The sequence below is a fragment of the Dermacentor andersoni genome, chromosome 10 (genome assembly GCF_023375885.2).
Source record: "Dermacentor andersoni chromosome 10, qqDerAnde1_hic_scaffold, whole genome shotgun sequence".
NCBI classification, from domain to species: Eukaryota; Metazoa; Arthropoda; class Arachnida; order Ixodida; family Ixodidae; genus Dermacentor; species Dermacentor andersoni.
In genome coordinates this window covers 55316017-55330473 of record NC_092823.1, presented here as the reverse complement: position 1 = coordinate 55330473, position 14457 = coordinate 55316017, and the positions used below count along the sequence as shown (strand labels likewise).

Genomic DNA, 14457 nt, shown 5'->3' with positions numbered 1-14457 from the left:
CAATTTTCTGAATGACATTTTTCAACTACTTATAATATTTGAGTTCAATAATTAACAGTAATTATGTAAGTAGGCGGAATGCAAAAAATAATCTGAGCATCTCCAAGCAGCAATGGCAAACAACTTCACATCTGCATATTTTTAAATATTTGTGCGCAATAGCTGGGACACCCTGCACATACACAAGCGCCAGGAAAGTACTTAAAAAGAACCTGACTGCAGTGTTTTGCACAAATGTGCAAGCTGCTCTTACTAAAACTGCACGACAGGAAATGCCGGAACCTCCTGCTGTGGCTCTCAGTGGCTACAGCACTTCGCTGCTGTGAATGAGGTCGCGGGTTTGGTACCCAGCCGAGGTGGCCCCGTACTGCAGGCGGGGGCAGAATGCTTAAGTGCTCGTGTACCGAGCTTTGGCAGTATGAGTCCTCCCACTATGATGCGTCTCATAGCCCTTGCAAGTATTTTTGCAGTCTGATAAACATGTCTGAGTTTTGCACATTCTTTGCCCTGGTTTTTCCTAAAAGCGCCTACCATACAGTTATGCGGGACTAACTAGTCCAACAGTTGCTCTTCCCCCTCTTTCTATGTGTACGTGTCTTTTGGCACTAACCACTACAATGTAAATCCCAGAGGTGGCTCTGTAAGGGGGTGGAGTCGACCCCTCCAATATATACGGCCACATTTTATGTCTACCACTGTCACATCATGCTCTTACTAAATACTCTAACTACAGTATAAAAAGAAAGTAAATGCCATATCTAATGATCTCAATTCAACATATGGGGGCAAGTTCCACATGATTACATGAACATATGGGGGTTCTATATAAAAAAAAAGTTTCCACATATATCATATGGGGGCATACCTCCATATATGGAAAGATGAGTTTTTATTGGGACCCCCACATGTTGATATGGGATTATGGGGCTTTTTTTTTTTTTTTCAATTGGTGAGCACTCATTCACACAAATGTCAAGATTTTGATTGGACCGGGGTATTTTCAACATGGATTCTGACACTGGTTGTTTCAAGCATGTCCACTCATACATTTCAGTTATTTCAAACTTTTCGGGCTTCCAGAAACAGAAGACATTAGCCAAAACTCGCTGACTTGTTACCATTCATAAGAAAGCTAAGGATCAAATATGCTATACATTTGACAAGCGCATGTACAAAATGGTACAAGGGGCCAGTTATTGTCAACACAACCAGATGTGTGCTTTCATTCACAAACTCATCATCATCAGCCTATTTTTATGTCCACTGCAGTACGAAGGCCTCTCCCAGTGATCTCCAATAACGCCTGTCCTGCGCCAACCGATTCCAACCTGCACCTACGAATTTCTTAATTTCATCACCCCATAGTTTTCTGCCGTCCTCAACTGTGCTTCCCTTCCATTGGCCTCCATTCTGCAAATAATGGTCCATCGGTTACCAGCCCTACACATTATATGGCCTGCCAAGCTCCATTTCTTTCTCTCGATGTCAACTAGAATATCAGCTATCCCCGTTGGCCCTCTGATTCACACCATGGTCTTTCTGCCTCTTAATGTTGCGCCTAACATCCTTCGTTCCATCCTCCAAGTTTCAGCCCCATATAATCATATTATGAGTCATAATTCTGCTTTATAAGTACAAATTATTCAACATTATATCATTCAAATACGTGAAAAATGAAACAAAAGATAGTGGTGCGCTCTACAGTGGTATGAAGTAATGCAAGCCGACATACTTCACATAAAAGTTTATGCCAGTTAGATTTCCTTATAAAGTACCGAAGGTACTGACACTCGAGTTCTGCTCCATACAGCCGACTCCAGTGAGCAGCTGTGCTGCCAATTTCGGTGAATCGTAGAATAGAATATATTATAACTAGAGACTAACACTCACTCCATACAAGTTACTAGGGCAAAAATATTATGGAGTTCGGGAAGTGCCCCACCCTAATAACAGGCGATAAACGCTTTGACCACAGAAATGACCCAACAGGAGTTACCCCATAATCCCTTTACCTTGAATGATCATGCTTCAAAATGCACAGCTCACAAAGATCAATGTTCTCAAAGAGGGTCAAACAATCCATAGCTGCACTGCAGGCAGCAATGCAAAATATGATAACTGGTGGGAGTTTCACAAAGCGAACCTGCAAAGGGGCATAAACGAAGCTGCAATTAGGAGTTCTAGTCTTGCCAGCGCTTCGGAAGTTGCGACATTCTTTCCCATCTAGTTGTTTCCTTGTTTCTGCATCTTTTCTGCCACAAGAAGTACGAACCTATTAGCCCAGCAGCACGCAGCGATATCATAATTCTGAATGCCTGGAATTCTATAATGTGCACCTATAATCTAAGTACACAAAAGGTCATTGTCTATACAAGTTGGTTTGCTTGCTGTGTATGCTACTCTGTTTTTCTAGTACATGTATAAATATCCCTTGGGTCAAATAAAATCTTTGTTGTGAGTTATGCGCCCATCCTGCTGTTGCTCTCCACTCTGAGCTGCATCTTTCGTGCTGCTTTCTCCATGACAGAAACGTACCAACTTGCCCTCAGCTGCCAATCTTAATTTTTTCTTAGTTCCACTGGCACTCAGGTGCAATCACCAAAGCCAGAAATTAAAATTGTGATCTTGTGCGCAGTAGCAAACCAGCCACTGATCTACCACATCAAGTAATCTTAAAATTGTCCTTATTTGTGTACTTCCAAAAAAGAAACAGTGATAATTACTGATATATGTGGTATAAATGTCCCAAAGTCCCACCCGGGCTACAATAGATGCCATAATGAAGGGCAGCAAGTGAGTTTGGTCATCCGGGGTACTTCAAATTCACTCTAAGCACAGCACATGAGCAATTATGCATCCTGCCTAAGTAATAATGCTGCTGCTGTTGTCAGGAATCCAACCTATGACATCACACGAAAACCCACAGTTGGTGAGTGATCCTGGCAGTAACAGTTAAAGCTCCTGCAAGCCATTCCAGCAGTGCTTAGCAATGGGTTCTATTACTTCAGAAGAAGCTAGCACTTGTAAGACTTCTTTTTACTTAAATGCAACTCAAGGGATTCATCAGCAATTCAATCTAACGTCGCATCTTATTCACTTTGGTCACAAAGTCTGGCACAATTACTACAAGAAAGGTTACCCATTCTTGCGACTAGATCGCCATTTGGTCGCCAGCACACTGCTTACACTGGCGACCAAAACAGAGTATGTTGCATACTAGTGGCATGAGCGTGCACAAATAATATGTCACTTGACGCCCCCTTATTTTCACAAGTTGCAGTTGAGCATATCAAGCAGCTGTTTCATAGAAAGTGTCACAGTTAAAAAAAAAAGCTGCATACTAGTGGCACAAGCGTGCACAAATAATGTCACTTCACGCCCCCTTATTTTCACAAGTTGTAGTTGAGCATATCAAGCAGCCGCTTCATAGAAAGTGTCACAGTTAAAAAAAAGCAACTGTACTGCAATATGCACCTAATGACACCTCTATAACCGTGCTGCTTGACTAGCTTCTCCACCGTTGCCTGCTAAGTATTAAATGGAGCATCTCTCTTTCTTTGATTGCGTATATCCTGCCAGTTATATGTAAAAAGCTGTCCACTCTATGGGGAAACACACCATGAATATTTGAATGCACACTAATGTGGAGCAAAAGCCAGTAAAGACATGTTCCATTCATAGATATAGGCAGGCATGACACCACACGTCGGTCGCTCTTTTTCCCAAAACGAAGAAGACATGCTGACGTTACACTAGCTTGGATATTGATAGGGTGTTTCAATCAACTATGGAAGACCCAGCAGATGTACGATTTAGCGTGACCTCCATTTCACTTTGCAAATATGTTCCTACTCATCCTATTTAATGCTTCCACAGAACTGCGAACTTGGCCATCTTTCGTTATCAGAGATGTGTTGTAATATGCGTTCTACCTGGTGATTCTGCAGAATGCCCTGGACTACTTTACACTCCACTCGACTGCTTACGCAACACAAAGTTGTACTGCCTGCTCCGCCAGTGATGAAGAAGTTATAAAGAATGTTGCAAGTTATGCAGCTGGGTGATGTCAACTATTACCAGCAGGTGCCTGTATTTTCGTACAGTGTCTGTGAATAGCTGTATTTGACCCCTAAAAGCAATTGTTCGTTTTACGATAGACAAAGTTGTGTCCTCGCGCTAGAGAAACGCTGCCAAAACTGATTTATTGGTCCAGTGGGCATAATGGCCTGAAGAAACAGAGGGACAATAAGAGGCACCATTGTGGAAGGCTCTCGATTTGACTATCTGGGATTCTTCAATGCGCACCTACATCTAGGCACAAGAAAGTTTTTTTTTTTTTTTTCTGCTCTCATCACAATATAGCTGCCGCGGGTGAAAAAGGAACCTGTAGCCTCCAGCTCAGCAGCAGAAGGCCATAACCAATGAACATTTACGGCAGGTACGTAACTACTGCAAGAGTAATCCAACTTAAACATACTGTAATAGTTCCATTTAGACAGAAGCGTGATTATCAAAACAGAAGCATGATTATCAAAGGTCATTCTCACAAACAACAATTCCAGTACTTCAGTTAATGAGGAATATCACGGTGTTTGCAATTGGTTTGCGACATGTATAACAACGGAAATTGTGAAAATTTTAAATAAAAAGTAACTGGTGAAGGCAACACCAAGTCAAATGCAATGCACGCATGCACAATGACTCCCACTGAAACATACAGGGTTTTGTAGGGCTCATAGAGTCAATGTCTGTAGTTATTTGAAAAATCTTTATATTTTTCATGCTTCTATACATTTATCTTCTTGGGCTTTTCTTTTTTTCACTCATGAATTTATTTATTATTATTCTAGTCCTTCATTTACTTTTCACCTTTTAACCAAGTTGTTTAGAGCAGCGTGCCAGCTACACAACTAGGCTAATCAGTCTCATTAATGTCTTGTACTCAATAATCATTTTGAAGCAGCAGCTACTGGTCAGTGAATTATGTTTGTGAGAAGTGATTCGGGGCTTCAGCAAAGGATTGACTGGTGCATGTATTTGCAAGAGGCCACAACAAAGGAATGCTCCAAGGTATGTTTACGTTGCTGCACATAATCTGAACAGCCACCAAGTCCACTATGGAAAGACGAGCACAGAACGATACGCCAAGCACTACGTGATCTTGGATAGACACATGCACGCTAGCCCGCAAGTGGGCATGCCAAGAAAGTGCAAAGCAAACGTTCCCGAGACATTGCCATGTCCCAGAGATCAGACTATCGGTGGTCTACATAATGAGAAGCAGGCACTACTTTGCCCATGGGCTGTTCTGACATAGGACAGGTGTGTAGTACCATACTGTAAATGAAAAAAAATAATAATAAAATGCGCACTCATTTGGAAAAAGAGCAGTCGCCAAAGAGGTAAAAGTGAGTATGCTAAAGTATTGAAAAGCGTATCGGCAACATTTGACCCCTGCTCAACCAAGCTATGGTGTAGTGTAGATCTCGACAATGTCGCCTAAAGGGCACTCTGTATGCTACCACGCCTGATCAACCCACGGAATCATATGGTGCCATTTTCGACAAGTTTTTGAGCAAAGCAGACCGGGCGACCGTGATCATACCCTTCCTTCAGGAGCCAATTAATTCTGTCTGCTGAAAAGTATTTGCACCACATTCCTTGCATCTTCAGTATCAATAAAGTTGTGCTGCTACAGAACAAACTAAAAATTTTCAATTCCTTGGCCAGTTTCATCAAACTTCTATAATGTCAACACCTTGCGAGAACTCCAAAGAGGAATGTCAGATATATTTGTCCAGCATATGTGGGAAAACATCCATCAAGCCACTTGAAAAATATCCTTGACGTAAAGCATTGCGAAACTCAATGAAAGACGCGAACCCGCTACACAACAACATGCTAACAGAAAAAGCACACATCCAGCTGTCTACTTTCCTATTGGTTCCCCAGAATCACTTTCCACCTGCTATTCAAACTTGGAGCACAAGTCCAATGAGAAGTGTCCTAAGATGAATGCAACATATTTTCAATATCATTATTCTCACCGATGCTTTTCTTTTGGTGCCCTATCTTGGCTTGCACAATTGTGCACCCAGCACTTGAAGAGGTTATGCTACCATAACAGGTAAAACCATGGCATCATTCATGGCAACATTGAGAAAAGCACACTATATGCTGTTTCATGCTTAGCGCGCAATGCTGTGGAACCTACTCAAGAAGTTCGGTAATCAAAATGTACAACTCTGCATGTCTGGGAGTCAAGTTTCAAGCCGCACAATATTGCGTGAACTCAGTACAAGCCTACACGTGAGGCACTGCAATGGGCTGCAAATGAAAAACCCGAGAAGGAACATAACGAAACACAAAATGATTTATAACAATGTATTACCAGCCGTATAGCACGTCATTTTTAAGGTATAAAGTGTTTTTATTCATTATTGAGCCTAAATAAAGAACAATTTCAAGTAACCGCTGGTAAAAACACTGAACTGTTTCTCGGTGAGAACGCGGCTACTACGAAAATTCTTGCTAGCCTCCACATCGTTGCACGCTGTGTATGAAACGTAGTCTAGGTAATCCCAATGCTACAGTATAACCTACATCTCTGTTCAGAATTAAACTAAGTGGAGTGCCCATTTTAGTTACAACATAAAACCTAGTTTTTACAGGAACAGTTCTTTGCCTGGTTCTGCACTATCCTGTCAGAACCTCTACACAGATATTCCGCACACAAAGGGGGTTCAACTGCCTGTCATAATAGCAAGTATACAACTTCATATTCATAGCCTGAGAATGTTCCAAGCAAACTGGCGAACTAGTATGCGAGATGTAATAGTGGTCTCTGCACTAGAAGGCATCATGGCACAGCCCTCCGTAACAAATGTTTACATTCATTCATTCATTTCCTTCAAGATCTGCCTGAACAACCACCCTAAATGGCAGAGGAATGCCAAAAGCTGAATGGCTTCACTAAACCTTGTCTCGTTACAAAGAGGCTTATGCTGCCTGGTCTTCCACTGTGAATGCATGGAAATGCAGTATTTCATGTGTATTTCAATACAACATTTGACGCAGGTTCATGCTATTCATAGATGTAGACAGCAGAAGCTTTGCAGGCATCTTAATGGCAAGCAACAAAGTTCTGCAATACAGCAGAAGCTGAAAAAAAAAAGTTTCATGCCCAAGGCAGGAGGAGCACAACTTCATCAAAATTACTGACGATCAAGGCTATTAACATTAGTCCTTGTTTCGTATTACAAACCAAGGCTCAAACACTTCCAAGCTGTAAATGAACTTTTCACTAGCTCTGCTCCAAAAGATGGCAAACAAGATTTTAGCAATGCTTCGAATAAATTGTTTTTCAGAACGCCGAGCGAAGGAGATAGCCGCTTAACAAAGCGCGGATAACTTTAACAGTTTCGTTGACAAGAGGCAATGTAGTACAAACACACACACGACAGGGCACCGACAGTTCCGAACAGCAAATGAAACACACTGCGATTCATGGTATTTGCGGGCCCGGCGACACGCTCAATCTATCTGCGTCCGCACTGCAGTCAAGACAAAAACGCAAGAAAGGCCGACGCGTTGCCTCGCACGTGACCGATGCTGGGACGTGTCACGCGTGCAACTTTCGGAGATCGAGACGGAAGCCGCGTTCGCGTATCACGCACGACCTCGGCCTCCCCCCGTCCGTCGATTGACCGTGGCATTCGAACCCGCGTGCAGCTAAAACGAGGATCGCGAAACGAAGGGCGCGGGCTTTCGCCAAGCCCCAATTTGGCCGTGCAAGATTTATCTCGGAGAACGCGCGATTGCCAATCACAACTTGACACTATCGCACACTCCGGCAACACTCCCACCGCGTTTCGAATCGGAACCGGACTGTGCACGATCTGTTGGCGGAAAGAAACAAAAACAAACAAAAAAGAAAAGACACGGGCGAGAGATCTGCTTCGAGTTCGAGGAATGCCGTGACCACGACGAGTCAACGTGCAATACGAACCAGCGTGGCTCGTTTCTTTAGCCGAAGGAGAATCTGTGTACGCGTGATCTATGGGCGGACTCCTTCGGCTGGCGTTTGTTTGAAGACGACTCCGTGGGAAGAAACACGAATGCGGGTCTTTCCGAAGACCTCGTGCAATCGAAGTACGGGGGGTGGAAGGCATTAGCCTAAAATATGTGTGCAGTCTCTCCGCGAACAACGCGGTTCACGCTCGAAAGGACGGCCGCAATTTTCTTTTGCCTTTTCCTCGACCCGGGTGTTTCGAAGATCGGCGGCCGTTCCGGGGTCGAAACGAAGCGGGGCTTTTGTTTCCTCGAAATGAAAGATTAAAAAAAAAGAAATGCGTGGCTTTTCGGCGTTCGCGGTCAGTGCGAAACGCGGGCACAAGACAATCGACGCATGTTACGAAGCGTGCTTGCCATTTAACCGGAATGCTTAGCCAACAAGAGCTAGGGGTCAAGCAACTCCGCCGCTTAAGGCACCGGTTGCTACCAGCTAGCGCGTTTCTCTACGAAGAGGGGGTGGCTTTTTTTTTTCTTTTTTTCTTTCGCTAACCGCGGAGAGAACGAATTGCTTCGCTTCGGACCAGGTCCCGTTCGCACCGGGTTGATCGGAAACGACGGCAAAAACCCCTGCGCAGAAAGAAACCGAGGTCCGGCACCGATTGTGAAACGCCGAGGCTCCCGGAGAGCGGCAACTTTTTTTTTCTCAAATGCCATGCCATGCCGGCGGGCGCAGACCTTTAAACGTGCGACCCGATGCGTCGCCGCGGCACACCTCCCACGCGTTCGCCGGGACGCACGGGTTAGGTATTAAAGAGATAGGTGAAAGGCACATTACCTACGGAGCACAAGGGACGTAGACAGACAACACACATAGACGCACAAACAAAACAACACTAGAAAAAACACCACGGACAACACCAAACAAAATGGCGTGGCGCAGGACTTTGCCGCTGGATGGCAGCACGGGAGAGGCATGAACAAAACTAAAAACGAAATGAAGAGAGTTTCGCTCGTGGCGACCGCAACGCTCCCAGCGAGCGATGCCGCCTTCAACAAGTGCTTTCGTTCTGCATCTCTAATCTTCGTTTTTGTTGTTTTTCTTTTTCTTCGCGATGCCGCACCACACAATACGTGAACGAAGACTCGTCTTCCAACGCGAAGCTGTACGCGAGAATACAAACATCACCTTAGGAGCGCGCCAAGCGCTGGAAAGCGAAATAACGAGGCTGGAATAAATAAAAGCAAAACATCGGGAATCTTGTGACTTCATTATCCCAGCCACAATATCGCAGCGATTTCCCGGGCATAACGCGAACGCCGATTTAGGCAGTGAAAGCGATCGGAGGAATGTAACCATCATTTAGCCCGCTATGTGGTGTGCGATGAATAGCAGGATGAAAACGCAAACTGTAAACTACATGTACAGCGGCCTTCTGCTTGCCGACCGCGAAAGCCACATGTGCGTCTGCGGAGTGCACGCATACGCAATGCCACGGCGCTTGCCGCGTTGGCGCCTCGATGGCGCATCGTTGTGAATCGCGAAACACGCTAGAGAGCAGCGAGGATGTGTACGTACCACATTTAAAAGACGCCGGGACACACGGGAAAAACGATTCCGGCAGAACGGAGACACCAAAACAGCCACGAAAAGCAGACGATCGCACATAAACAGATACACGTGAAGCCGCATGAACGTATCCACACGATAACCCCATCAGGTTTCCATCCGCAGTTTCGTACTCGACAAGGTGCCCGCTCAGTTTGCTTTTAAATCTTTTCGGCGAACTCTAAATCTTCTTGAAGAACCAAAGCACGCAATCTGCAGCAACTCTAGGGCCACACTCCCTGCTTACGTTTCAGGTTTTAGGCCTGAAAGCGGAGATCGCGTTGCTACAATTGTTAATTCATCATTGATATATGTGTATGTTGTGTGACATTTTAAGAGAGAGGACAGGACAAACGGAGTGATATTTACATTTTTCTTTTTATGAAAACCGACAATTTCTAAAGCATAAAACGAAGCCGTAATATTCTATTTGTCTTAGACTGTGACATATTTACTTATTGAAAGGGGCAAATTGGCAGTAGAATTAGAAAACAAAAATTACCTAGAATACTTGCACAATGACCAGGGAACTGCAGTACTGAAACATATTTAGTGCAGTCACCTTCCTTTAATTGAACATCAGTTAGCTCGATAAGCATTTTAATTAAATTATGTTCAAACTGTGAAACCAGTGCCTGTACGTTTTTGTTTGTTTCAGCTGAAACACCGACAAGCTATTTTGCCGTAGCTTGTCGCTTCGTGCTAATTCCCTAACTGATTGTGACAATTAAGGCTGCTCTTAAAATTTATGTAGTATGAACCAACTGTCACGTGTTCTGCAAAATCAAATTAAAGGAAGCTGACTGCCTCAAAGCCATGCCAAACTGGAATAAACGGGCGAAAACTTTGCAACGAAAAAAACACCTCTGTATGTGAAATGGCAAGAGCAAATGGGCACAACAGATGCGCAAGCAGAACAGAGTTATAAAAATTCTTACTAGCTGAAGTGGCCCCAATGCCACAGCTCCCAAACTTAGAAACACCTTTATTGTACTACAAAATATAATGCACTGCAGCACTTTACGAAAATATGCACATTGTAACGCCTGAAACCTCGGTGCTAGAAATGAGGCATGCCCAAGTCTTCCAAGTCATGGGAGCATCATTATTTTTTTCTTTAAGTGTGCTGCAGACATAGCTAGATATGGAGACAACCTTCCCTCCATAACGGAATGATCTTATTGTAGTGAAGCAACCATCTGGCTATCTTTTACAGTTCAGCATGGTTACAGGTGAAATGCACATGTCTCAAAAATTGCCTTCTCCTGAAAAATGAGCACACTTCTCTCAAGGACAATCTACATTTATAAAGCCTACCATACTGTTAGACAGGGCACCATGTTTATCACATTTAGATAAATGTCAGTAGGTTGCTAGTAGGCATAACACACCCCCTTGTGGAAGCCTCGGCAGTAAAATCGTCCTACTAGACACTAGTTCCACTTACAACCGATATGATGCAGTTTGCATGGGCTTGCACTAAGAAGCAACTTTCCAACCAAGCAAAGCACTTACTAAAACCAGCACCAGACCACTTGTCTATACTGCTTCAAACTTGGCCCCGTGATGATTCATCCTCCAAGAGTTCCAAACCGGCATGCAAGCACGTACTTGTCCATAACCACCATTACAGGGTCCACATAGCTTCCCTTCTGCATTCTGCATCCCACACTGAAATCAGTGCTACGTCTTACAGGCACTGATTTCACTTCCCTTGGCCAGGAGCTCTGCAGTTGAAGACTTCTGGAACACGACAGGCAGGTAGCCCATTTTGCATCCTGACGAAACAGATGCACTTGAATCAGTGCTACGCGTTGCAAGCACACGGTTCACTTTACTCAACCAAAGCCTACGCAGTTGAAGACGTCTGGCATATGACGGGCAGGTAGGCCCCATTTCGTGGAGGCATGACTGGTGAAAGTCACAACCTAAGCAGTCCAGTTCAGACATTTCAAAAAATGAAACGACGTGACCATCAAGCTGAAAGCGGTGAAGCATCCGGCACTGCTTGTAAATCAACACCCTCCAATGTCACAGCCATGCATACGCATCAAGCAGTCTACAAATGGCTGTCACCATTATGAAATGCGTCCAGATGAAGCAGATACTAAAAAATACAATAAAAAAAAAACTATCTTTAGTGCCTTAAGACAGGAACAATAACTGCCACCATTGCGCAGCAACGCATGCCAAGGAAAAGCATTCACCTGTTGTTTCACACTCGTTACATTCTGTGCTCAGTAGCTAATCAACTATGCAAGGGCATAGCACCAAAACATAACCATGCATCAAGACCCACTGAAGCGTGTCACACCAACAAGTGCATAGAGGTCACGCACAAATGCTTCAGAAAATTTGGTCTTGTTAGTCAATCACAGCTTTACCGTTGCTTGGAACACCCCCTTTGCCTTGTAATCTTCCAGTAAACAAACAAAACAAAAAAATCTAACAATCATGTCGGGTTCACCAGACATCCTGCATTTTTGTACGCACCGCAACCATCAGACCTAACCGGAACACATGACCATGCAACCACAGCCATGCGACTCGCATAGCTCTAGCAACTGGGTCCCTATCACTGCACATCCTTAGGCGGTACAAGTAAACAGCCCACGCAGTCCCACGTTTTGCCAGCTGTTGCCATGGCGATGACGCCCAGTATTGACCAATGCTGCCTTGGAAACAGCAGCCAATTCTTTTGCAATGCAAGACATGCGCTTGGTAGTTCGGGTCAAGCCTGATAGCAGCAGTACCAGCATCATCATTGCAAGCACTACGTCAAGGTACGTCAACAGCATGCGACACACATTTAAATCCTGCCGCCAGAAAAAGTAGGTCTGTCGCCAACTTTTCTGCACGATAGCACACCATTCAGCGCCATGACCCAAAAAAACGCCCGCCGATTGACCAGCCAGGCGATTCAACAACAGCCCCAACAGTTTCAATGCCTTTGTGGCATCAAAAAAAACCTAATCTCCTAAAACTATTCTCCCCAACGCAGCTTTTCTCCGGCATTAAAAGTAAATCGAACCCCACAATCCCTAGCTATTGAAGCCACCACATTAATTGAACTTCATGCAAAACAATTAGTCATCGCACCTTTCCCCGTTACACCTGCCATGCCAGTGCCTTGCTAGGAAACTAAAGATACCTATTACTTGCACCGTAAAGCTTTGCCTGTAGACCAACAGAATAAAATTTGAGGCACATATGTACACAACACTACCTCATGGAAAAGTCTCACACCTGCACACACACTTGCAAACAGTCTTCAACAGGTATAAAAGAAGCACTGCTTTGAGCATTCAATGTAGCAACATGATCCTTCCCGAAATTTCAACAATTCAATGAAAGCAAGAAAACAACAAAGCAATGACTTAGTGTTCAGCATGCAAGGCGGCACGAGTGATGGGTTTAAGAGCACAGCCTTTAACAGAGGGCCACAATACCTCAGGCAAAACAAATCCAAGCCAGATGCAAGCTGTAGCCAAGGTCAGTCGTACAAATGGGACACTTGCCCGGGAGGGAGTTAAAGGAAACCACTAACTCTGTTAGCCAGAGCGAGTAAGAGTGAGTCGTGTCGTGGCCAACAAGAGAACAGGTCACACATCTGAACAGGCCACTTGGGAACAGGACTGGGCTCACACACTTGTGTCTGCAGCCAGCCAACAGCTCCGTTTCAAACAGATGAATACAGAAAAAAAAAAAAATTATTGAAAAACAGCAGTACTCTTCTCCAGAACTTTACAGCTCCGTTTCAAACAGATGAATACAGAAAAAAAAAAAAAATACTTAAAAAATATGAACAATACTTCCCAAGAAGCATTGTATCAGCACTCTTCTCCAGAACTTCACAATGTCCACAAGGTGACGCTGGACAATGCAGTTCACAGACGTTGGGACGAGCTGTCAACACACGAGGGGGGCAAATGGCCAAACGAATGATCAAAGAGCTCCACCACAACTGTAGGGATAGTCCTGCGAGACAATTTGCACATGCTGCTCATCGGTACAGCCTAGAGAAGTCCCGTAGCGATGTCGAAATGCTCCTCATGTGCTCGGCACTGCATAAACAGAGAGAGAGACACCAGTGAATGCTGCATAATACAAAACTACTAATGTGTTTACTCAAGTAAGACCCACCAAACCGCTGGTTGATCTCCACTCAAATTTCACACAAAGTTACCATTCTGCATGAAGTTTAGTTTAATGCATTTGTGGGCATTATTTAGCCCCCAAGTTTCATCCATGATAAATGAGAAATAAGCCGTCATCACAAGGGATTACCATTGAAAACAAGATTCCGCGGCAATGAAATGGTAGCAGCATCTTTCAGCGTCACGGTAAACATCTCCTTTCTGCTGTAGCCACGCCAGACGGCACCACTGTTCTGTCGCAGCGGAATCAACCATATATGAGTGGCATTGCCACAGGAAAGTCAGGTGACGACACAACTTCTTTATGCTGGCAACGCAATGCGGCTCCGGAGTAGTAGAGTGCTCATATCACAGCAATGGGCTTTTCGATTCAAACTTAGCTAATTCGCATTCCCTAACTTATTATTTACCACGATCACTACTTTGAGGCCAGCTGTGGGCAGGGGAAGTTTGAGGGGTAAGGGGGGGGGGGGTAGAGAGTATGCAAAGAAATGTAAAGAACAGGCACTGATATTTTTAATATGATAATCAAAATCAAACCACCTTATATGGCATTCTATACAGCATCAGCATCTAAGGAATGCAAGGAGAAGAGCAAAACGTTACTAGTTAGCTGCTAGACAAAGTACTCCTTTTTTTTTGTATGTAGATATCACTGTGGAATAATTTTGTACAAAAACA

At 44.2% G+C, this 14457-nt stretch overlaps 2 protein-coding genes across 4 annotated transcripts in view; both read right to left on the bottom strand.

Annotated features, from left to right (window-relative positions):
* The window catches only part of LOC126543780 (CUGBP Elav-like family member 1-A), a 575682-nt gene extending 565951 nt beyond the window's left edge, over nucleotides 1-9731 (bottom strand). Inside the window, exon 1 of one of the 2 annotated variants that reach the window (XM_055062366.2) lies at nucleotides 9590-9731. The gene's annotated coding sequence lies outside the window, so the exon portion shown is untranslated. Of the gene's footprint in view, nucleotides 1-8848; nucleotides 9049-9589 lie in introns of those variants that run through there. The other variant, XM_055062365.2, reaches the window with a different exon arrangement.
* A 247-nt stretch (nucleotides 9732-9978) lies between these two features.
* The window catches only part of Tnpo-SR (transportin 3), a 66483-nt gene continuing 62004 nt past the window's right edge, over nucleotides 9979-14457 (bottom strand). For both annotated transcript variants that reach the window (XM_050190889.3, XM_050190890.3), the window contains exon 25: nucleotides 9979-13683. In XM_050190889.3, the coding sequence (XP_050046846.1) occupies nucleotides 13623-13683 (61 nt within the window). In that variant the 3' untranslated portion in view covers nucleotides 9979-13622. The remainder of the gene's footprint in view (nucleotides 13684-14457) is intronic.